At 41.3% G+C, this 25,239-nt stretch overlaps 1 protein-coding gene across 2 annotated transcripts; it reads right to left on the reverse strand.

Annotated features, from left to right (window-relative positions):
* Positions 1–70: 70 nt before the first annotated feature.
* On the reverse strand, positions 71–24,951 carry abca3b (ATP-binding cassette, sub-family A (ABC1), member 3b). Of its 2 annotated transcripts, none has more exons than XM_015025655.1 (31): positions 24,649–24,950; positions 23,205–23,303; positions 21,415–21,661; positions 19,356–19,483; positions 17,161–17,326; positions 16,756–17,015; positions 16,547–16,663; positions 15,544–15,664; positions 13,926–14,099; positions 13,668–13,849; positions 11,831–11,977; positions 11,591–11,720; positions 11,351–11,505; positions 10,905–11,060; positions 10,599–10,809; positions 9,744–9,894; positions 9,214–9,312; positions 7,548–7,746; positions 7,159–7,465; positions 6,215–6,488; positions 5,916–6,120; positions 5,571–5,790; positions 4,784–4,942; positions 4,528–4,700; positions 4,054–4,188; positions 3,778–3,972; positions 3,496–3,683; positions 3,248–3,418; positions 2,791–2,987; positions 2,631–2,704; positions 71–1,841 (listed from the first exon to the last, which is right to left on the reverse strand). In XM_015025655.1, the coding sequence occupies exons 2-31, from the start codon at positions 23,256–23,258 to the stop codon at positions 1,710–1,712; spliced, it is 5,127 nt and encodes a 1,708-aa protein (XP_014881141.1). In that variant the 5' UTR covers positions 23,259–23,303; positions 24,649–24,950; the 3' UTR covers positions 71–1,709. The 2 variants fall into 2 exon arrangements, with proteins under 2 accessions (XP_014881141.1, XP_014881133.1); XM_015025647.1 differs by having other exon boundaries at positions 1,710–1,841; positions 23,205–23,294; positions 24,649–24,951.
* Between the last annotated feature and the right edge of the window lie 288 nt (positions 24,952–25,239).

Raw genomic sequence — 25,239 nt, forward strand, 5'->3', positions numbered from 1 at the left:
CAACTAATACAAAATAGATCATAGAACAGAGTTTCCAGTATTCTCGACAGGAAACCCATAATCACATTCAGAGGTTTGCTCCCATTTGCATGGAGGGCATCATTTTATTTAAAAAGGACAACGATACGTACAGATTTGACAGGTTCAGTTCCATGGTACAGTACAATACACGCTTACAATGATGCAAATTCCCTTTTTTTTAAAAAAAACATACGACAGTAATTTCAGCAGGAGTCGATCTTCAAGAGTTTGCCGTGCGTACATTTCAAGTGTTCATGCTGAAATTCTTTCAAGTCATTCGCTTAATGGGAAAGAGTTGTGCAAAAACAAAAAAACAAAATGGAAAAAGTACAAAAGAAAAAAAGTCACAAGAGTGAAAATGAAGAGCTTAATAAAAGAGAACGTATTATCTCGCTCGTGTTGGACGGCATGGGGGAAGCGTACATTCATCACACTGCTGACGTGATTCGCTCGAGTATGAGGAGATGAGCAGATAATCTTATTTGTCCCGGTTTGTAACACAGAGATTGCGGGAAACCGGGAGACTTGGTTTAGCTATAATATAAGTCGGAAATATTACTACTTGATAAATGTAGCTGTGAGCATTTCTAGATAATACATGGGGAATATAGCAATGCTGACAAGCTTTGAGATGATGATTATTATCTCTCAGAGAAAAAGGTTTGGTTTGTTTAGAAGTATTCCTTAAATGATTTTCTCATATTTTAAATTTGGTTTGTTGTTTCGGGGTTTTTTTTTTTAGGATAGACGTTAGATGAGCAATAATAATAATAATAACAATAATGATTATAGGGCAAATCTACATTCAAATAAAGATTTTCACTGCGTCACTTGCACAAGTGCAATTTAATGACCTGTAACAGCGTGTGAGCTAAACAGTAATGGTGAACATTCCTGCTGCTGCACGCTGCTGCAGAAACTGTGACTCCCATTAACTGGAAGAGGAGAGGTACAGACTATAATAAGAAATAATTAAATATAACCTAAGGATTATTCTTCATTCCCTGCTGCTCTCCTCCCGCTGAACTTCATGCTTTTACTCATTCAGATTTCATGCGTTACACTGAAAACAGTCTCGATTTGAGTACGAGTACCACAGACGTGTCACGTTATGTACATCTGGCAACATTGAGAGACTCTTCGGCGTCTGGAGTCCTTCTGTTCAGGACGACATGGAAAGAATTAGTTTGTTGGATAAGGCTCCAAGGTGCACAGCAGCTTCACAATCATCAGTGGTTCACTCTCCTGTGATGACAATCGGCACGAAATCATGGGAACAGAAGTCGTAAAAGTCATAAATAAGAAACACAAGGTCTGTACAAATATTAAACGCACACAAACACACACATTAACCCCCCTCACTACACAGTCCGTAGTGGTTCAGGGTTGCCATTGCGTTTGACTCAGTTAAAAAAAAGGTGCAGATCTAGGAGTTTGTCACTTGGTATAATCAACACCCCACAAGCTGCGATGAGAATCAGCGTTCCTAGCTTCACGCGGCAACAACAAACAGTGTGACTGACCAATTAAAGTCTCATGAATCAGACGAGATGTTCAAGTTTCAGGCTGGACCGTTGACCTTGTTAGTGTTGATGTTTGAGTCAGAAATGGAGATGGGAGCCAAACAATGTCTTTGCTTCCACCAGGTTTCAGGTTGGACTATGGACGGATTCCTGGCTCCTTCCGACCTACTTCCTGTCAGTTTGTGTGCAGTGTTGGAACTGAGCAAAGCTGAGGAACACTTGCTCCAGAGATATCTGGCTCACACAGTAGTCTTCAATGCGGTACTTCTCTTTGGCTGCCTCCAACGTGCCAAACACCTGAACGGAGAAGAGAGAAGGTGAGTAGGAGAGACAACAGAGATGAAGCATGTCTTAGTGAGGAGGTGATGTAATTTTAACCACTTCAAAAGTGTATTTATTTTAAATAATATAAATATTATTATATTTATAATACAAGTATACTTTTTAAAAATATCTTATGCACATTAATTATATTTGTTATGTTGACATATTATGTCATGTTATATTATGTCATGTTATGCATGAAATCTAAATCTGTAAAAGCATATAGTTTGCGTTTATCCTGAAGCATATAAGCAGTGGTGCTGAGCTGGCAACAAAATTGAAACAAAAAATAAAATAAAATTACAAAATTATGTATTTGCCACAAAATACTTAATTTTAACAAGAAAATGTAAATCCAAAATATTCAAAGAAAATAGTCCAATGTTTTAATTATATTGATTGCATTTGATCACATTTGAATATTCCTGTCTATTTTTTTTTTGCCACGTTTCTTTCATGTTATTTTCTAAAATGTACTGTTTTTAATCAGTCGGTTCTGTAAAAGGTTCTTTGTCACATGAATGTTTGGTTTTGTTCCTTTATTAGGAAAAAAGGAAGTAAGTTTTCACTTCAAACATTTTGTAGAACTTAATTTAGTTTCTAGAACCATTATTTAACTCCCTTTGTTGAACTTGTAAGTTACTAGTTAGTCACTCCTTCTCCACTAGAGGGAGCTCTAACACAGCCCATTTGGAGAGGTATGAACTTTCTGTAACATACAGCTGAACCAGCAGCTGTTAGACATAAACATAGCGACTGTACCTGTGCCCAGGTTAGCGCTTTATCAGTCAGATGGTAGTGAACCATTCCCTGGTGCTCATCTTTGAGTTGACTTCCTGTTTGTGGGAGAAAGTCCAAAGTGAGATTTGGTTGCTCGCACAGTTTTGGTCTCAACTCCACTTTTATCCTGACGGCCTCTGACCTGGGAAGGTGCTCTCGATGAAGTCTTTAAAAAGCTGCAGGTCGCCGTCCTCCAGGTCATCCTCCTTGTGGACTTTAGCCAGCAGCGTGTAGCCGCTGCCGAACTTGCTCTTCAGGTGTTGGGGACTCCCGAGGCACTTGAACTGACCGTTTACCATCACGGCCAGCCTGGTGCAGAGGGCCTCACACTCCTCCATGCTGATGCGAGAACACAACCGTTTACGTTGAACAAAATGTGGACAATACATATTTTTATTATATAGATTAGTATATATTATTTTCTTAAAAGTAAAAATTAATTTACTCTGTTTTGTTTCTTTAGACAGATTGTTCACAACACTGTTTGTTTAGTTCCAACTTTGTTTGTCTGACCCTCTCAAATTATAAATCCCATCTCTTTTAATAATTCTCTTTTGCTCATTTTTAGCAAACACAGTAAGAGTTAATAAAGAGCTCACCTGTGGGAGGTGATTATTATGGCCTTCCCAGACTCCCGGGTGCGAGTGACGGCGTCCCACAGCAGTCTCCGAGCGACGGGGTCCATCCCTGTGGAAGGCTCGTCCAGGAAGATGACCGGAGGCCCGCCAATCAGAGCCATGCCTGCACTCAGCTTCCTCTTATTACCGCCGCTGCACGAGTTCAGACATCTCAGTCAAACACTGCGCGCGCTAACTGCATCACCTGTGCGGGACGGAGCTCCACTCACCTGTAGCTGCGGGTCAGTTTATCAGCGTGAGGCTCCAGCAGCAGCGACCGCAGGACGTTCTCCACGCACCCAGCTACATACTTCTCTGGGATCCCTCTGAGTCTGGCGTACATGCTCAGCGTCTCTCTTCCCGTCATGTGATCCAGCACGGCATCAAACTGAGGACAGTAACCAATGCGCTGCTGCACCTGTGACAGTAACGAGATAAAACCTTTGGTGTCAGATTTCAGCGCCATCTAATCCGCCTTTTTCGCTGGAATGGCGTCCCTTTCTCCGACTCGCCTTCTTAATGTCCCTCAGGATGCTGTAGCCGTCTATGTAGGCGTCTCCGGACGTGACGCTCTCGTCGCCGGTCAGCATCTTGAACGTCGTGGTCTTTCCTGCTCCGTTGAAGCCCAGGAGCCCGAAACACTCGCCCTTCCCCACAGCGAGAGAGAGCCTGTCCACAGCCAGAAGGTTCTCCCCACTGCTGTAAACCTGCGCAGGACGGAGCGTCGCGGTTATTTTTACACCTCGACGCAGCACGCACGTTTACACCGAGGCGACTGCGGAGCTCACCTTGCTGAGCTCATGCAGTATGAGAGGGCTGCCGACCATGGACTCCACCACCGGCTGGCACTCCAGGACCCGCTTCCTCTCCTCAGCCACATCCCGGTCCTCTGGAAGGAACGCCGCGTCGTCCAAGAGAGTCACCTGAGGCCCGAGAAAATATGTTAGATAAAAATATGACAGTATTTTTTTTCCTAAATCAGTATAAATCTTAAATCACATTTTCTTTCATTTAATACCGATACTACTTAGAAAAGTAAAAACAAAACAACACACAGTTCCATTAAAAAATGCATAGCATATTTAATAATCTTAGGTTAAAGGTGTTGAATTACTTTTCAGCTTAAGCTACTTTTTCCTCTAACAAGACTGCGTAGTTCGAAAAGAGGAGCTCGAATTTCCACAAATTACAAAATGCGGTGTGTGCAGTTTCTAAAGAAAGAGGACGGTCAAGCTGAGGTATTTTTTTTTTGTTGCCTCCACCTGTTTGCGTTTTCTGCCCAGAGAGGTGAAGAGCCTGCAGACGGTGCGGACACACTGCAGCTCGATGACAAACAGCAGAGCGTTGAAGACGACGCCCTGCACCGAGAGGGACACCAGGAAGCGACCCACGCCAGGCTCTGACATGGAGAAGTAGTTTGGCTGGTATGTGATATCTGCAAAAAGCATGGCAACACCTGTGTTTTTGTTGTTGTTTTTTTGTTTTTTTTAACTTCAGCTCTGTTGAAGCAGAACTTACTTAAAACTTTGCAAATGACTTCGCTGATTTCACTGGAGGTGCAAAACTTTATGAACTCATAGTTCTGGTAGAACTGGCTGAATGACATGCCCAGGCAGTAGTTGGGGAAGATCAGGAACACCTTATCCAATAAGTGCGACAGGTGCACCAGGTTCAACTCTGCGAGAAATAAGGAAGAATGACTGTGAACAGTAATGATGGACACTCTGTTTGCCTTTGCATGATCGTCATCACTGCTTTTAGCTATTTACCCAAAGACAATCTCGAGGATTTTCCACAAACACCTTCCCGCATACAGTTGAAATCACACCTGCAGTTTTCTTACCTTTCCACAACAAGAAGCTTCACACATCCCACTTTAACAAACCAAGCGCCAGCTCTGTGTGAACATTAGCCCTCAATGCCTTCCCACACAATAATAAAGATTATTGTATTTGGTAACAAGAGACAAGAAGAGGCAAGTTCATTTGTGCAGTTTTACTACACGGTACTTATTTCCTGAAGTATTTATGCCTTTTAAACTGTTTATTTTGTCTTAATAAATCCAATAATTTCAGTTTATCTTTTTGGGAGTTTAAGTGACGCATCAACACAAAGTAGGTGGAAAGAAAATGCTTTACAAAGTTCAGTAGTCAGTTAATGCTTGTTTAAGCTTACTTAATATTGAATGATAGTTTTTTCACACACAAATGCAATCATTCAGGGTTCAGTCTGAATTTCTCAGTCAAAAACGGACTGCTCTTTTTTATTTCTTTTTTTTTTTTGACTTTTGTGCCCCATTTCTCACCTGGGATGGTCATGATGGTAACGGTCAGAAACGTGGCCGTGCCGGAGATCATGTTGAAGATAGTCAGGCGTGTGTAGGCTGTGGCCGCGGTGGAGAAGAAGAAGCTGAGCAGATACATCAGAGGCACGATGGCCCAGCCGTACAGGAGGAGAATCAGGAGAACGTCGATGAGGTGGTGGTCCGCCACAAAAGCCTCGACTCCAAACGCTTGGAACACAACCTGGAACGAAACACGAAAGCACACCAAAAATCTCTTCTTGTGGCAACCAAAACAACCCAAACCGCAGCCACATAATTACTCTCAGAGTATTTCTTCTGTGAACTAAGGTTGAATTTCCCACTGACCAGCATGAGGAGGCACGGCAGTAGGAAGTTGACCAGGTCCCACAGCAGGGCAGAGAACCAGAAGTTGGACAGGTAGACGCCGCTGACCTGCTGGACGTGCTTCGACTTGATGGCGGACTCAGTTACGAGCAGCAGGGCGAAAGTGCTAGACAGCGAGGCCATGCCGTACATCAGGTTGATGGCGATGGCAAACCCGGTCTTACTACTACGGAGGACGGAAATAACAAAACGCAAAGGTTATTCATGGATTTTTCACGCTTCCGTTTCTTTAAATCGGCGACATCCTGTCCCGTACTCACTCTGTGAGCTGGCTCCTCGCAGTCTCAGACAGGTTTCTGGGCATGGGGTAATTGCCCGTCAGGATTGACGCGTTGGGCCCAGCTAGGAGTTTGAACAGAGCATTGTCCACCATCATGAGGGCCGTGGCAGGTGTGTGGTAGCCCTGGTTGTTGAAGTAGGCTGTTGCTTCTGAATAGTGGCTGCTCCTGCCAAGGAAGGCAGCGCCCACCACGCAGCGCTCGTTGAAGACGCCGCCTTCTGCTTTCGCATTGGTCAGGACGTAATTAGTGAAATCTAAACAGTCAAAAAGAAAGAAAATTGTTTCAAATTGTTAATTCCTACATACGTTTAGCCAGTATCGAGTCACTTTAAGTACGCCTCTGCTGCCTTCGGATCATCTGGATTTGTTGTAATTTTTATGCTTTAACGTGTATTTAATGTATTACATAAGGATTTGTTGCGCAAGACTAATATAAAGAGGTGAATATAAATTATACATGTTGTTTGAAGTTTTCAAAAAAATACATTTACATTGTTGTGGCAGCATCAAAGTCATTTAAAGTGTGAGAATGTCCCATTCAAAGTTCAGACACAAATCCAATTGAGAGTCAAGAATAACACATTAATGTTTACGGGCTTTCTGTGAACATTAATCCAGTCTGGCTGACCTGGAGGGATTATGTGCTACTTTGTAATCAGTCAGTTAAATAAAATGTAAAATTTAGTCGACTTGTCTGGTTGATGATCTCTGTTCTGATATTTTACACCAACCTAACCATATTTGCAGCAATTTCTAAAGTTTTGGAGTCCACAAGTCTCTGTACTTCCTGTGCCCTACAGATTTTGTACTGACTGTTGCTGCTTTGAGTCACATAGAGTCTTTGAGATTCTTGTGTGACACTTTTTGGTGGTTTGATCCACTTTTAAGAAAGATTCCCCCCTTCAAAAAAGATCTTTGTCTCACCTGTGATGTTTCTGAGCTCGCCCAGTTGCTCCAGGAGTTGGGACGTATACGTTTCTGCCAAGGAAGAAGAAAGCGAACCCGCGCCTGGCTGCAGGGCCACGGGGACCCTGGTGGGACCGTAGTGGCTGAGGGCCAGCCTCAGCATGGGGGCGTCCTGGTGGTTGGGGAAGGTGCGCGCCACCACTAAGGCCACAACAGTGAAGATCAAAGGGACCAAGAACTGAGCCACCATCACCTTCCAGTTCCTCCAGCTGTACAGCGCCCTCTTCAGGAACATGGCGTAAAACTGCTGCAGGTGGAGTCGGGCCTGTTGACGCAAACCCGGCAGAACTCAGACAGAGCCGTGGATGTTATACGCTGAATGCAACGCGTACCTTCTGCAGTCTTACCCCTGTGTTCAGTTTAATGTTTGACCCGTCGTCAGAGATGAGCGTGCCACTGTCTGTGAAGTCAGTGACATCCGTCAGGCCACTGATGCTGCTGGCGTCGTCGGTGGTCCAGTCATGGGAGCGTCTCTCATGTTGGTACTGAAGGGCCGGCAGCTGGATCGCCTGAATGTCCAAACTAGAATCCACCAGCTTTCCAACTCTGCAGACATAAATTGACCACAGATTTTTTTTTTTTATACCGCCAGGATATAAATTTAGTTTTCACAAGAAAAAAAGAAAGAAAAAACCACAGTAGAAAAGTTGACATATGGATAAATAAATTGCTACTTTTAAGAGACCAGTATAGCGATGAGACGTCCTGCGAACAACTTTTTCAGACTTCGAACAGAATACCCAGTGAAAATTAGATTTTGACTTTAAAAAGTTACACATTCTTGCTTTAACCTTTTAAAGCAAGAATGCACTTGCTTCAAGCACATTCTTAAAGCAAGTGCAATGCAAATTTCACAATGCATTATGAAAGTTTTGAGGGTTTTTCTCTCCAAAAAAAACCCCTCAAAACACAGAGTGCTGCACAATTTCTATGACAGAGCGTCCTTTACTGACCCCTTACTGGTTGAATGCAAGGAATCCAGAGAAACATGCTTGCACTGCTTTTGTAGGCAGCCTGGTCAAGGAGCAGAACAATTAGCCAGTCCCACAGGAAGCTTGCAGCTAGAAACTGTCCATGTCGGATGTGACCAAGACACATCCACAGCACTTAGCAGTGAATAAATGTCACTGTCACCAGCACAATGGTCAGGCCAGCCAGAGACACTCACATCAATGTTTCACAGAAAAACTAAGGAATGACAGATAATCAACATATTTTTGCTTTTAAAAGCAGGAACACAAAAACCTTGTTCCCACTGTGCAAAGTTTTAATCTTTTCTCAGAACACTTCAGGCTTTCTAGCCTTGAAGTTAGAAATCAATAAACCCTTTCAGATCTTGTTTCGTCTCATTTGTTTGTTCAGATAGCCAGAAGTAGGGGGATATTATTATTATCACATGCTGTTTTTGTTCAGTTTATAGCATTCTACTCTCTGCAAAGTGGCAACAAAGTGTAAACAAAAAGCACTTGGATGCATTTTTAAAACTAAATATGAAATTTTTTTATTAAGGTTTTTCAAATAGAAGCTAGTCTCGGCACATATTTCATGTTTTCGGTATGAACAGATTCTCAGCAGGACTTGTAAATGATGAGGCTTTGGGAGCAGCGAAGTTATCATTAAACATCCGGTACCAGCAGCACGCAGAGCCGAGTCCACAACAGAGGAAGCGCTGTATCTGCGCGCTAGTTGCCACAGATACAGAACCGAACCCATGAGGAAGCAGAAAGACGTGATAAATGAGCAGCAGGAACCGGAGTTATATGAACAAAGGAGGGAGGTGAACATCAGCTCTGGCTTAGTTTGAACCTGGAGACAAACACTGCTCCAACAAATAAAAGGTGTGGCGGAGGATTTGGTATGTACCGACGAACATAAAGGAGAAATAAAGATGATAGGAATTCTCCCTGAGGGTTTTTGATGCCAAACAGAAATTAGTGCACAAGTTTTGCACAAAACGAATGGAAGAACGTAACCCCGTGAGGGATGAAAATAAGGAAGATCTTGTGTCCTAACCTGAGGAAAACTTCTTCCATGGTGGTCACTGAGGCTCCGTAGCTTGCAATACCCAGTTCCTCTTTGTTCATTTCCAGCTCAGCAAACAGCAGCTCAAACCTGCGTGAACACACAAAAGAGATGTGCTACACTGGACATCACCTGCTGACTTTCAACTGCCAATGCAGGGGTCAAAGTGTAGCAAGGTCGAAAGAGCGATGGCCTAAAACCACTCAAATTTCCACAATGACATTCTCATTAAGGAAGATATCCTTCTACTGTTTGACCCAATGTGCAAAAATGTCTGTAAAGAGGAAACAAAAATAAAAAAAAAGTAATGATGTTCATTTTAAATGTAATGAGGAACAAATCTGAGCTGACAGTGAACACACCAAATGACTTCAGCTTTAATTGTGAAACAAAATGTACTGCTCATAAATCAGTTCAGAATAATTATGACTCAGTCGCTGATTTGGGGTTTTGTGAATGTAATACCTAGAAGGCCGCCCACACTGTGATTACAAGACTGATCCGGGGGCAGCATAACTTACCTGCTGGTGCTTTCTTTAGGCAGGATGTAAGAGAGCTCGGCTCCGGCGCTGCTCTCCATCGTAGCATTGGGAACGTACATATGAACGAGGCGAGTGATCTCTGATACGTTACAAAGTGAATCTTTGACAATCACCATGTGGTAGCCAGCACCTGGCGAACAAACGCAAACATACACGTTACTTTTATAATAAGTTTTCCTTTACTAAGCAATGCAAAATTGGAAATGTTGAGATATTATATTGGCAAAGCCACTAGCCCACTGATCCAGATTCTTAAAATAAGTGTAAGGAGTGCAATGTATTTTTGTCTATACAGTATATGTATAAGTTGTTTAAATTACTTTTTTATTTGGCTTTGCTTTGCATTTTGTTTCTGTTCATGATTCTTGTCTTTTCCTTTTTTTTCCACAATCATATTTAACTCTCTTGTGGTTTTAGTGAGACGCTCAGGAGAAGCGCGGCAGATGTCACAGTCAGACATTGCCGGGGGGATGGCAGGTGCCCCATCAGACAGTCAGTTCCCAAAACCCCACAAAAAAAAATAAAAAATTCATGAGGGGGCAGAGTGACTATACCAGATCGTGCATAAGGTAAAAAGCTTGAGGGGTCCGATTGACCCCGTCTCTTAAGACCACAGGAGGGTTAAGCAAAGCAGTTGAAGCCTTTACAACTGCTACCTAATCACTGTATTTTAGTTTCCCTAGCGGTCAGGAAAGGTGAAATTAAGTCTCAATGTATAAAGTGGACAGAAGAGAGAGACTGAAGTTGTTCTTAATATAAAAAGAACAAAATGTACAGCCTGTAAAAATCTCTTCAGGCAGAGGCCTGCTGCAGCGCCCTCCACCTTTTACTTACCGTATTTGTTCTTCAGGAATAGCGGCGAGCCGCAGCACTGCAGCTCGCCTCCTGCCATGATGGCGATCCGGTCACCAAGCAGGTCGGCCTCGTCCATGAAGTGAGTGGTGAGCAGGATGGTGCGACCTCGTTTCTCTCCCTGGAGAAGGTCCCAGGTGGCCCGTCGTGCTGATGGATCCATCCCGGACGTGGGCTCATCCAGCATGACGACCTGGAGTCAGGAGCAGAGGAAGTATTCACTGACGAGGGGGGGGGGGGACATGGAGTTAATGAAAGACCATGAAAAGCATTTTTGAAGTTCCTGACCTTGGAGTCTCCAATGAGGGCGATTCCGATGGAAAGCTTCCTCTTCATGCCACCAGAGAGGGTCTTGGAGCGAGAATGTCGCTTGTCCTCCAGGTTCAAAATGCAGATGATACGATCCACCTCGTCTGAAATTTGCTCCTTGGGGAAGCCTTTTAGCTGTATAAAATGAATATTTACACAATAAACAATAATCCATTTCTATTTACTAGCTTCACATTTTTGTATATTTAAGTCAACGGGCAGCAAATAAGTTTTGACCTCCAGCCTAAGAGGCCATTTTCAGCTCCTTTACACCTTAAACTTGCATCTAATTAGACAGCAGTTCTTGAAAACAGTGGCACCATCGGATAAAGAGTTTCATGTTTACCTTTTGGTGTGAGGGAAAGAAATTCTAAGATAATTTTACATTCATAAGTAACTTTGCTTGCTGCTATATTGTTGAATACCTGTGCATAGAAAAGCAGATGCTCTCTCACTGTGAGGTTGTCAAACAAAACGTCGTGCTGAGGACAGAGACCCAGACTGCGTCGGATCAGAGCCATATCCTGACAGATGTCGTAACCATTTATGTAGGCCCGGCCACCGCTGGGAGGAAACAGACCTGCGATGCGAACAGAACCCAGTTAGGTGACGCATTTGATGTGCGTGGTCGGTGTTTGCTTCCCGTCGTGTTTGCGACTGGTGACCTGTAAGCATGGACAGCGTGGTGGTCTTCCCAGCACCGTTGTGTCCCAGCACCACCGTGATCTGCCCCTCGAACATGTTCAGCGTCAGATCTCGCACCGCCTGCCGCGTCTTGCTGCCTACTTTGAACTCCTGCCAGAGGGAGATACCCAGAACCAGTGCACACATTACCGTAATGTGTGCACACCTGGCACCCAGAGCCTTTTATATACCCAACAGACAGTCGGTCTTCAGCCTCTTACCTTAGTGAGGTGTTTAATCTTTATTCCAGATACTACTCCAGCTGGCTCCTCCTCTATAAACTCTCCCTTCATAGCTTTTTCTGCGTCCTCCTCTTCCTCTTTCTCGTTCACCAAAGCCATGCGAGGGCTGCTGCACCAGTATGAAGGCTGCGGTTCAGAAGATTAAAACAAAACACGCAAGAACTGTGATCAATGCTTGTGAAAACATTACATTTTCACTTACAAATAACAGGGACGAGACAGAGGAAACAAAGGAGCGCAGCTGAGCTGCAGGACTGATGTTTATGTGCACGAGAAGAGAATGTTTCTTCCTAAGAATCTGAGTTAAAGCTCATTATTTTGTCCAGCATCCTCACACACACAATGGACACTGACAGACGTGCGTCAGCGTCTAAACCACACCCTACTGGCAGTCCCTTGAATTCCTGACCAGCTAAGAAACGAATTACCAGCCGTTTATTTTTGTGTAAAGAAACGCCACTCTGGGATCACGCAAAGTTGTTGTAAAGATAAACCGTGTTTGTGTTGGCTGGTAAGGACTCTGTAGCTTCCTGTTATTCTAACCAGCTGAACCTGAAGATCTCATTCTGGCTGACATGCTCGAGCCTCCCATTTTAAATCTCTTCCAATCTCTCTGTATCCAAACCAGTCTCACGGAAAGCAGATGTCTCTCTTGGGCTCTTACACAGCCCCACTTACTGGTGTGTCTGGAAGAAGAAAAATGCATTAAACAGACCAAAATGACAACCGCCGTTCTGTGTAAAGTCTTTATCAACTAAACCTGTCAAAGGGTGCCTAAAACGAAGAGAAAGGAAAACCTCCCCGCAGCGAGGCAGCAAACGGATCCATGCACTCTTACCTTATGTGTTTCAATGTGTTTCATGGATGCTCACTTATTAACAGTAGCATTGGCACCATATCAGTCGTAGACTTGTGAACGTTTTTTTTTTATGTTAACTATTAATTTATCACTGTTAACTATTATCAGTGCCGTGAAGTTCAGGGCTTCAACAGCACTGAAGCCACATCAAATAACAGCCTGTCCAAGCAGTGGAGGGCCTGTTCCTTTCTGTCTTGAAGCTACAACTAGCATTAATAACGTAATATTGTCAGAAGGGGAAATCCGTAAACTCTGCTGCTACTTCATGTTTGTTTTAGTGGGTGAAGTAACTATCTATCAGCCACTGAAACGTTATCCACGTACCTCTACCTCAGTCTCTCTTTTTTTTCTTTTTTTTTTTTTGCTTCATTATATTTTGTGTTATCTTAGACTCAGCAGTGCATTTTGAACTTAGATGCTTTGTAACAGTTTGATTTTGGAGGAGACCTTCAGTGTTGTTGCAAATGTGAAGAAGGGATGCACATTTTTTAATTATCTTAAATTTCTGCTACATTTTAAAAAAGAAAAATGTTGATGCTATTGTTAGTGTTGGCTTGAGTCCTGGAGAGTTGAGTCTAAAAATTGGTGCATGTGATACTTTACTGGTGCAAACTACAATTAGAAAATATTTCTGCTTATCAGCCTGCCTATTTTATATTCTTAAAACCCTTTGACTATTTCTGATTTACGCTCAAAGGTAACAGTAGTAAACATACCGGTTGCTAAATTGGATAAAGCACTTGTAGTTTAGTGTATTTAAATAAAAGAACATTGATTTGAGTCCAAGTTTACAAAAGTTGTGCTGAAGCTTTAGGGATTTTTATCAACCATCATTTTCAGGCCTTATTTTTTGAAGCACCAATTAAAACCATAATTGACAAAATACTAAAATATCAATTTGCACTCTTAAGCCCCAGAAGTTTCTTTTGCATCTGGTGTTATTGATGGTTGGCGTACCAGTAAAAAGAAGTAAGATGGAAGAGGCACTCCGTACTCTCCGGGAAACACAGCCTCCATGTACCAGGCCACCAGGGCGTAAAGCACCGAGTCAAACAGCAGCAAGCACAGAACCTGGGCCATGGAGAAGTCGTCGTCCACCGTCACCGAGTCAAACAGGTTTGACCACTGGATTCCAGTACCTGAGGAGCAAAGAAATGATAATAAATAACAAAAAAAGTAGCATTTCGGGGGGTTGAGTTTGATCAAAAACCTCACCTTTGCCTTCAAACATTCCTATAAGCTGTGCTCCCATGGCCATGGCCACGTTGGAGATAAGGCAGGCCGACACTTTTTGAGCGTGGCTCAGTAAGTCATAGCGAGGCCACAGGAACAAATAAGGCAGGTAACTGAGGAAGTAGATGAAGCCGCCCGCTGCCGCCGCCACGTTGGCTAAAAACCATCAGAGAAAATGTTGAAAATCCATCGTAAAAATGGGAGCAATCTCGCAAAAGAAGCATCACAGATATATGCCGCTGGCTGATAAAATTCAATAACATGAATGAAAGCAAATAGCTGACAGGCAGAGGATTTTGTGAGCTCTTCAAAAAGCCATTTCCTTGATTGGCAACGTGAATCTTTCCCGGAGATTCAGATAAAACATTAAGGGAGGAAAAATGGGGGAGGAAACGAAACTGACAGACTAAGAGCTGCTTCTGCTTCCAACTCCAATAAGCTCAACATGAACCCATCAAAGACCACTTGTAGCAGCCAATGTGACATTCTGAGCTCAGCTGGAACATCCATTGATCAAACGTCATTATCTCTTCCAAAAAAGTTCATCTGTGGGTGGGCAAGCCCAGACAGCTGCAAATACAAAGGGAAGGGGGAGGGGGGGAAGGGGGGGAGTCTTTGCTGGGAAAAAAAAAATAGCAAAAGAGGTCAGTGAATGAGACATTTGGTTGAATTTGTTTCCCCATCTTCTACATTGTTGCTTAAGAGTAGCAACAGTTGCCATTATTTAAATGAGTCAGCTTATCAACAATGCACAGGTCAGGAAAGGTTGACTGAAGCGACAGCTGAAAATAAGAGCAAGAGAGGTAAAGTAGATCAAGATTACCAAGTGAACTTCCTTATGCAGATAAGAAAAATAAGTCACAGGTGAAAAACCGCAGTGAGGTCACATTTTGAAAAAAAAAAAAAATAAAAAATCAATGCACCGATGTCAGTCTTAACAGAGTAAATAATTAATCTGAAGCTTTCCAAGACCTTTCTCCTGTAAACATTTCCAGGTGATGTACTCAAGATACTTTTCATGTAATGAATAACAACTTGTGTGCGACTGTTGTAGCAAAAATCGGTTTGAAACGGCTGCAGTTTTTAACTGCGTTGTCGGAGAAAAGTTAAACGAAATGGATTCTGGTTTGATGGATGGACTTTGGGTGAAAGAGCACAGAAAGCAGAACAACTTGGAAGTGAGAAAGGAGAGGTTTACACAGCCTGCTTCATCTTTGAGGTTATCAATGAAATGCTGAGATTTAAAATGACCACAAAAGCCTCCTACTATGTGTGTTAGCTAAGATTTACTGTAAGCAGAACATTTGTGATCTGGGAAAAAAAAAAAAAAAACACTTAAGTTACCTTTAAAAATTAAAGGTAATTGAATCACTTAAATTACATTTAACCATTAAAAGGTATATATGATGTGTGCATATAAAGATTACACATATTTATGAGTCATAGTTTGAACTAAGGGGGAGAATCTGATAAACTGCAAACTGTTGTACAACTTGTACTTTTTGCAGAAAAACAAAATCATTTGGTCACATGTGCAGCACAAGGAAAGCCAGTTAAAAGGAACCTTAATTACCCACTACAAACAGACAAAGCCGCCCACCTCGTGAGAAGAAGGCACTGATCATGAAGCTGTAGTTGATGGTGGCCACAGTGAAGACCAGCAGGAAGACAAAGACCAGGGTGGGGTCACTGTAGTTCAGCACTGCACCGTTAGGACTCACCTAAATCAACAACAGGGATTGTCAAGGAGGTGCCCGGCCTAATGCATGATTTAAACTGTGATGAAAGGGATTTTCAAATAATATGAAAAAGAGGCAGAAAATTACAGGACAGAAAACCCAAGAGAAAAATCTCACCGAGTGGAACTTTCCGCTCACAATCAACTGTAAAGTTTCACATAGACACTACAGATGTAGCACCATCCCACAGAAGTGTGTGGAGGTGTCCATTTGCATGTTTTTTTGGTGCTTTCAAAATGCCAGTACTGTGAAGATATTGGCAGGCAAGGTTTTATTTATCTGGCTTACAGATCGTGTTGCTTAATCTTACTTTTGTCTGTGATTGGCAGCTGCCTGTTTTCTATCAGCTCACTTAAATACCTCTGCTGCTAAAATTCACTTTCAAACAAGCAACTGCAACTCAACCTGCCTTCGATAACAACATGCAGGAGATGCAGTAAGTTTTAAGAATAAAATAAATAAATCTATCAATCCCTGAATTTAGCAACTGCACATTTGCTAATTGCACAATTCTCAGCAACTGGGGCTTTTTTTTTTTTTTTACCTCTGAGGTAAATAAATAATCTAATCTAAAAATCTAAAATTTTATTTTATTTTTTTTTTTTTTTTTTTTTTTGCATTTTGGTAAATCTATCTTCTTTATTCCTTCTGTTTCTCCTGGAGATCAGATGTTTCTACATGATTCACTGAGAGCACAACCTTTGAAGTCATTTTGCTGAACCACCACCTAAAAGCACTGAGCTCTAAGTTACATTTACATTGTTTCATTGGATCCGTACACGCGTTAAGTAAACACAATAGTTACGATGATGTCATGTTATTTTTACATCAGAACAAAGGGGATTGTTTTAGTCACAAACTCACCCGGATACAGAGGAGCAGAGTAACAAAAAACACTGAAATGGAGAGGAAGAGGAAGAACATCAGGAACCATGCGCTCCAGTGCAGCCAGTTACTGAGGCCCATCATCCTCATGTACTCCTGAAACGGACAAACAAGGCGAAGGTAATGTATATGTTGAACGGCTGAATTAATCATGCAAGCTACTTTCCCACGGAGGCACGTAAAAGTACCTTGAGCTTCCGTTCCTTCTCCTGCACCACAGCTCGCACTATGTTGAGGGACGTGTAAGTGAAGCTGAGCACTAAGAGAAGAGGCAGCTGGTTCTGAATGGCCAAGATGAAGACATCATAGATAAAGCTGGGGTAAGGAAAGCGTGACAGAACCACCCTGGTCTGTTTCAGCAGATGGTCTGCTCCAGTACTGTTGTGGGATCGCATGATGGCTTTGTCCACTGCGTGCTGGACTGCCAGAAAGCCCTCACGGTAATAACCTTGGTATAAAAAAATAAATTAAAAAAAAATCATTGAAGAAATGATTCACTGAAATCTATAGAGGAGCAAATCTATCAAAATATCAAAATCTATGAGGATTTTAAGATAGTTAACCACAATTTATGCACAAAAATTGGTTGTCACCTGGTGTCCCACCGTCCTTGTCATGCTGCTCCCTTGGCCCTGGCAGCTGGAAAAGGGGAAAGAGGCTGAGAGTATGCCAGTCCAGGTCGCTGTTTGGGCTCAGTTCAGACTTCTCCCTAGGTGGGGCGTTGCGTGGGGTGAAGGTGAAGCGCAGGTGGTAGCTCACCTGTAAGTCAAGAGAGTAGAAATTAAATAAAAACAGCAAAATCACAATCAACTTTAGAGCAAAGCTTAATGCTTAGTCTCTCCGGTAGAATCTAAGGCTCCTTTAAAGGTTTCGTTGACTGGACTATATGCTTGAAGGTGTCACAATCTTCTGTTCAAACAGTTATATGAAAGGACCCAGAATATGGTTATATGTAACCTCCAATGTGCTTTCAGGAAGAAGACCTGTTTTGTGTCCCGGAAGTGAAAGGGTTTTGATGAGAAATGTGAATCTCAGTCACAGAACAAAAGAAAAGGATCTTATGAAGATGCTGGTACGTAAATAAAAGTCCTGCATCGACATCACAGACACAGAGGAACAAGTCAAATAGTCTAAAATGAACCACAGAACACCAGATTAAAGTTTGCAAATGCACTTTTGCAATGTGATGAAACTAATCTGTGGCTAAGGGGAAATTTTTTCCAAGACTGAGAGCACCAGCTGTGTATGCTGTGTGGGTGTTTTGGAGCAGAATGGATTGGTGCACTTCCTAAAACCAATGACATCATGAGGAAAGAACATCATATTGTTACCTTCTTAAAATAATGGCCCAAGTTATTTATTGCCAGAAGAAGATTTGAGTTAAAAAAAAAAAAACACTTTTGGCAAAAAAAAAAAAAGTGACTTAGGCCATTACTTTAGGAAGGTGATAAAATGGACAAATTAAATAAACATCTCAAGAGATTGGGTGTTAGTGAGTCAATTACTCAGAGGATGCTGCCAAATTAGCTACAAAGTGGCTTAAGGATGACAAAGTCAATGTTTTGGAGTGGCATTCACAAAGCCTAGATCTCAGCGCTGCATGAGATTAGTAGGCTTAGTTGAAAAGGTGTATAAGCCTGGAGACCGGACACAGTAGCACTATTTCTGTCATGAACAACGGGACGTAATACCAGAAAACGCTTGTGAGAAGATTCCAGAAAGAAATCCAAAACCTTTGAGTCAAGTCATAAAGTTTAAAAATCCATTCTAACAAATACTATGGAAATCAATGTAAAATTCTGAATTTGAAGAGATTATTTTCAAACATCTGCAATATCTTTGATATTTTTCCTGGTACTTAGCAAAAAATAACTAGAAATAATTCTAGTAATTTTAACCGATGTAAAAAAAAAATTTTCTGATTCAATGTCGGTAAGAAAGAAAAACGGTTGTTTGCTTCTTCTCTTTAATACAGTGTATTTAAAAATCTGGTTTCAACTGTAAATAAAGACCGACTAATTTCAGTGAAAACAGAAAACTGTGAAGTTTCAGTCATGTGAGAATAGATTTGTAGATAAATGCTTTATCTACAAATCTAAATAAACCTTTGTATAGCTGCAAAACTGTCTGTGATGGTCAGCCAGTTCAGCAACTTGAGGTTTGCAGCATTTGACTATTTATATCTTATGAGAAATGGAACCACATATATTAGGAACTACACTGAAATATTATCCACTGTCAAGTTTTATGAGTTTTATCTAATTCTTCTTCAATGTATTACTTTGTCGCTTTGATTAATGAGCCTCTTAACGCAATACTTTGTAAACAAAAGTTAAAAAAAAAGCTTGAAAGGAATGAATGCTTGTATGTGAACAGTTTATTGTTTTACATTAGACTTTGTGCATTTGTAGCCTCAGATTTTATGACTGTGACTGCAGGTGAACTGAAGTGAAAACAGTGAAGGTGTAAAATGTAACGATACAGTGGTGATATTGGTGATTTACTCTAGTCAAGGTGCATTTCCTTTTACTGCGGTAAGCATCGGTGTTTCCTTTACAGCACAGAGCTCTGCTCTTCTAGTTTTTCTGGCTGCGCAAGAATAAATGTTATATCTCAACAGTTAAAACTCTCCAGAGTCAATGAAATCAGACTGGATTCTTCCTCCTGTTCAAGCTGTCAACTCTGAACCAGTAAATCAACAACATTTTAAGGAAGTGGACCAGCAACGCTGGTTTTTCTCCTCACGTACAGATGGCATGGGCGTGATAGAGCGTGCGATGCCTTTTACCTGCAGGGGTAGGGGCTCGTCGTCATGAGTGAAGGGGTGCTCAAAGATGACAGCAGCCAATATCTGGTGCGACTGAGGGTCGGTTCGGACGTGCCTCTCGAACTGCTCCTCTGTCTCAAAGCCACGCACTGCGACCAAGACAAACACAAAAAGTGGTACTTCTCTCTCATGTTCGACTGTACCCATGTCGGCCTCTTGGATTCTTTGTTTCCCTCTCACGAGCAGGAAAACAGTCAAGATCTGGCTTGCCATCCTGAGTACCGTGACTTCCCCAAACAGAGACATCAACAATAGATTATTATTTTTAGTTTTCCCCACAGTGTTTATTAAATTTTTTTTTTTTCCCCCGAACTTGTCATTTTCTATTCTTCTATCAAACAAATACAAAGATATTGTGAGTACTGTGCACAAACTGTAAGCATTAGATCGGTGCCAGGGTTAAATCTGGGTCAGCCTCATAAAACAAACATTGCGTAAAAGACTATCTGAGGGAATGGAGGGCAATGCAAGTAGCTGCCAAACCAAAAGTCTAAACAATAATCACACAGGTTGCTGGCAATTTCAGTACAGCTTAATGAGAGATTATTGTGCCTTATTTACTGGGGTAAACATAAAGAAAGCAAATGTAACTCCATAAGCAGAGAAGAAAATAAGAGTCATATTTTCAGCACCTTGCAATAGTAGTTTTAGCCATTGACCTTTTTTTTTTCACATTTTCTCTTGGAAGCCACAAATTTCAATACACTTTAAGAGTATTGTATCAGAGTAGAGTACATTTGTGAAGTGGAAAGATAAGCATGCATTGCTATCAAATAGTTTTACCACTAAAAACCTGAGAGGTCTGCTGTGCGTTTACATTCAAGCCTTTCTTAATGCATTCAACACGCACTCTTTGCAACAATTACCAATTCTCTACCAGCTGTGCGTATGCAGAGATTGAAATATTTTACAATTCTTTGCAAAGTGGCCCGAACTCAGTCGGACTGCATTTAGAATCAAGTCTTGCCACAGATTATCAGTAGAATTTAGTTCTGGACTTTGACTGGGTCATTCTAATACATGGATATGCGTTGATAAGCCAATCCACTGGAACTCTGCCAGTATTTTTATGGTTATCACCGCACGAGAAAGTGAACCCACACCTCAGCCTAAAGTCTTTTGGAACCTGCAACAGGTTATTTCCAGTACTGCCCTGTGTAATGCTGCGAGTCTCTGCAGCTCCTCCAAAGTCAACATGGACTTTGGCTGCTTCTCTGATTAATGTCCTCATTGTCCAAACTCTATAAGATTCAGTGGTTTGCTGATGTGATGTACAATACTATTTCCATTTTGAGACGATGGGCTTAACAAAGCTCTGTGAGACGTTCAAAGTCTGAGGCTTTGGGACTCTACTGGCAAAAAACATTGGAAACCATGTATCCTTTTCCCTGTATCTTTGTTACTGGCGTTTACAAAAACTAGATTACTTAGTATTTGTGCAGATCACCTGTAGCAGTAGTTAAATATGAGCCCACTGTTAAAAACGCATTTTATTTTAGGCATGCTGTACATGTGCCGTGCATGTGACAATAACATAATGTAAGCCAGTGAATTACCCTCCAACTTTGCCTTTTTCGTCTGTTTAAATGATTCATTAATAGTCGAGCTGGGATCTCACATGTCTGACCACAGGGAAACATGTGAAGACTAGTGCATTCACCCAGCTTTGCTTTTACACAGCAGTCTGTCAAAATGAATCCAAATGTGTCAGAATGTGTGCGCAGCTGTCATATGTCCTGAGTGTTTGTTTGGAGAACTAGTCGGGCAGACAAAGTATGTACGCTTATGGAGAGACCAAAGAGACGTTATGCTGGTGTCTTGAGGGAGCAGACAGACATGTTATCCCTGCTGCCTTTCGTTCCCTGTGTCCAGCTGATAAAGGAGTAGGGTGTGGCGTGTTTCCTCTCCTGAGAGCTGTTTCCAGAGGAACCAGTATTCCCAGCTCCGTCCTGATCCACAAACATTGAGAAGCCTGTGATATTTGGCCGCATGCCTGTTACCCTATCTGACGATTACCCACCTGAGTGCAGGGACAGGCTGCCTCGGACGTCCTCCGCCACCTGACGCACCACGCTGGAGTTACTGGGCACGTAGCCCAGCTGCAGGTCTCGTGAGATGCGGCTGGGTAAAATGTTGACAGGAAAGCTCTCGTAGATGGTGGCATTTGGGTAATCCTGAAAAGGCACCTTCTGACGCAGCACGATGAGGATGGCAGAGAAAAGAAGCGGCAAGAGGATCTCCACCAGAGTTACCAGAATCTGACGTTTCTGGAGAGGAGAAAGTGGAGAATTTTTTTCGATAGCAGTCAGCCAAGTTGAGACATAGATTAAAACAGAAATACGTGGAAATAAATAAAGTGTCTTGCTAACATGTGCATATCTTTCAGGTTCAGCAGGAAATCTAACGCACTTTAAAATAATTTTGACTTTTTGAAAGTGCCATAAAAATCCAGAATGCAACTGAACATCAAAATTCTACAATTCCTTGGTTTGATGCATAAAAACTCCCCAAATAAAATACATTAAAGCATGTTTCAGTGACATTTGGAAAAATTAAAACAAGAAACACAAATACAAAAAAGCCAAATGTATTTTATGGCACTTTCAAAAAGTCAAAATTATTTTAAAGTGCGTTAGATTTGTTTATCAGATTATTACTTCTATTCAGGAAAAAAAAAAAGTGTTTGACCTCATTGACCAGTAGTTAAAGCATAAAGTGAGTTGAACAGTTTCAGGAGACTGGATGTTTATTTTCAAGGCCTAGTCTGTGTCACAACTGAAAATGACATCAGCATGAGATCAGTGAAAAAATTGGACTTTACTTTGAAAGATGGGAAGGGTGGATTTAAGCAACACAGCATGTTAGAAGTCTCTTCCAAAACCAATTATTTCTCTAAGGCCAAAAAATTACATAATGTTTTTGCAGCTTTGATATTGAGTCATTATCTTAGTATGTAAACACAACATGGAATTAAGATAGACAAAAAAAAAAATTCCCAAACATTGAGGCTCACATTCAGTAAAGGAGGGTAAAAACATCAGAGTCAAAACAGTTTCATTTCATCCTTTGGGGGATAAAATGAGGCAAATTCTAAGCACTTCTGTTTAAAGCTGAATTTAAAAAAAATAAAATAAAAATTAAAAAAAATAGGCCAAATTTTTTTCTAGTTTACATTTAATCTAATTTGCTTTCTGATGGAAATTCTTCAGGAATCACAATCTCACACAGACGTCTCCAGAGGGTTTAATATTTTGAAGCACGTATGATTCACAGCCAACAGGCCATTCCATTGCCCAATAATCTAACTTATTGTTGTCATTGTCTGATAATAATGTTCTGCAGCTACTATCAGTAACAGACAAACAGAGCTGTGCCAGTATTCTCTGTGGGTGGGAAAAATTAAACATTGTTGAATAGTAGAATGACTTCCTATCATCTGTACACTGTCAGCCTTCGAATCTTATGATATGGTGTTCTGGGAAAACATCTGACTTGTTTAGTCTCATGATTTATTTCCCAATACCTTTAAAATCTTAAATGAAGGAAGACGAGACGGCTCATGAAAGCTCTATAAGGAAGAAGAAAGCATGTGACATAACGCAGCTTTACTTTAAGGTGGCTGGAACATATCTGACATTGTTAATGCAAAATGTTAGTCATTTTATTTTATTTATGGTGTCCAAAAGCCCATCACTTAAATACTGTTATACAAGCTGCTCCACCGTGAGCTCAATCACCTGCTGACAATACGCAGTCGCAAACCCTGACGGGACCTAATAAGGACAGAGAAGGGTTGAATGTCCTACTCACCTGCTGAATATAATTTTTCCACACCAGCAGTCCAAATTGTCTAGCGATAGCCATAGCTGAACAGACACAAGGCACCAACCAGCCAGCTTTCTGTAGGGGTTGAAAAAAGAAGACATTAACATTTGCCAGGGGCTTTACCAGTTTTTTAAAGGGGCTAAACTATGCACATTTTTTTGAAAATGCCTGTAAGGGACTCTGATCTCTCAGTTTCCATTTCAAAATGAACGCAGAAAACAAAAAAAAAAGAGAAGTGAAATTGAGCAATCGACAGTATCATAATTACCAAATTAGTTTAGTCATCTTAAATAGTTACGAAAGTGTTTCTTTGTTGAATTGCTAAAAGAAAGCATAGGAAATCCCCGTCGTGTAGGGAAGCCAGCAAGCGCATGGAAAAAATTTTCCCTGGTCAGATAAAACCAATTATTTATTCTTGATCCTATATCAAAATCCTATGTGTGGCTTTCCCTACTGTGAAGCATGGTGGTGGTTGAATGATACTGTGGAGATCCTGGAATGAAACATGCAATAGGCTGCAAAACACCTGAGATTGGTGTGGAGGTTCATTTTCTTTCTACTTTACGTGCTACTTTATGCTGGTCATCCATACAGTTAAAAATTAAAAAAAAATATTTACACCGATGGAAGCTTTAGATTTTAAATTATCTTTAGTGTTGATAATTATTTAGACATTTATCATAAGCTGTGAAAAAAATGTGGAAAAAAAAGTTGTGATTGCAATGTGAAAAATAACTATGACTAAAAAATGTTATTATTTCCCACAATTTCGAATTTTTAAAGTCAGTTTTTACCACATATGTCAATACATTTCTAACGATAAAAAATGACCTATGCAAATGTAACTATAGGGATCTATTTGTCAGGTATGGTAAAAAGAAAAAGAAGAAGAAAAAAGAAGTGCTTCGTAAAAAATAACATCATTTTTTCACAAATGGACCACTGTTAAACGCATTTTTGCCTTATTTGAGCCTATGCATAATCACGTAATTAAGTCTGAACGTGTAATAACGCTAACAATGGCAGCATTTGTCTGACTTTCGCACGATTCTATTATTATGATACTTCTGGGTTTATGTTACGTATTCGTTGCCTAATTCAGTTTAAAAGGTCATGTGCTATGTGTCGAAAAGACAACGATTTCTTTGTTTATCTGTTTTAGTAAACAATAATGCCTTAAAAGACGTGGACCCTTTCCTGAAAAACAGAAACTGTCTTTCTCTTCTCTGATTGGCTAGAGGCCGAATTCTCGCTCCTCTGATTGGACAATACAGCTGCTCGTCAATTCCTAAGGGATCTCATGAATGCAAACGATGGAGCTAGGTAGAAACGTTGGACAAAAATGAAATATTGATGTCTTACATTTAACTGCAGGCCCGTAGATGGAATTGACGTTTTAAAGTTTTATGACGTAAATATGAAGAGTTACCTTAAGATCAAACAGTTTCGGAACATAAACGTTGGTCTTTCGCTCTTTATCTCTCTCTCCTCCAGTCGAGGTGAAAACAATTTCCTCCTTATTTTTTCACTCCGGTCCGTAAAACATCACAGCGAGCCTCACTGTCGATGTGCGGCTGCATCTGGAGGGGCTAAGCGCGTTGGCGGCGAAGCTCGGCCGGCTGCTTCCCTTCCAGTTTGCTGCCTGCCAGAGAGGCCGATGACATTGCACCAGCGGCTGGATAAAGTCTGTAAATTCATCCACAAAAAAAAGCCAGCGACCGACAAACGTCAACAAAACACTGAACACGTGACCACCCTTGGAGCGTCACGTGATTTCATCAGCAGCTGGGATTTTGTTTTTTTTAAATATTTCAGTCCTGCATTAAATCATTGTAAAAACTAAAAATGTATTTTAAAAATACAAGATAGGCCACTACAGTAATAATATATGTTATACTCATTTCCGTCATCACTAACAATGACACTTTTATTTTCAAGCATTACATCCTGTATTTTTCTTTTGGCAAATTGTAAAATTGTTGTAACACTTGGTGACAAAAATGTGTCCCAAGCAAACAGG

Source organism: Poecilia latipinna, unplaced genomic scaffold, assembly GCF_001443285.1.
Source record: "Poecilia latipinna isolate Pla-1442-1.1 unplaced genomic scaffold, P_latipinna-1.0 Scaffold96, whole genome shotgun sequence".
In the NCBI taxonomy this organism is placed as follows: Eukaryota; Metazoa; Chordata; class Actinopteri; order Cyprinodontiformes; family Poeciliidae; genus Poecilia; species Poecilia latipinna.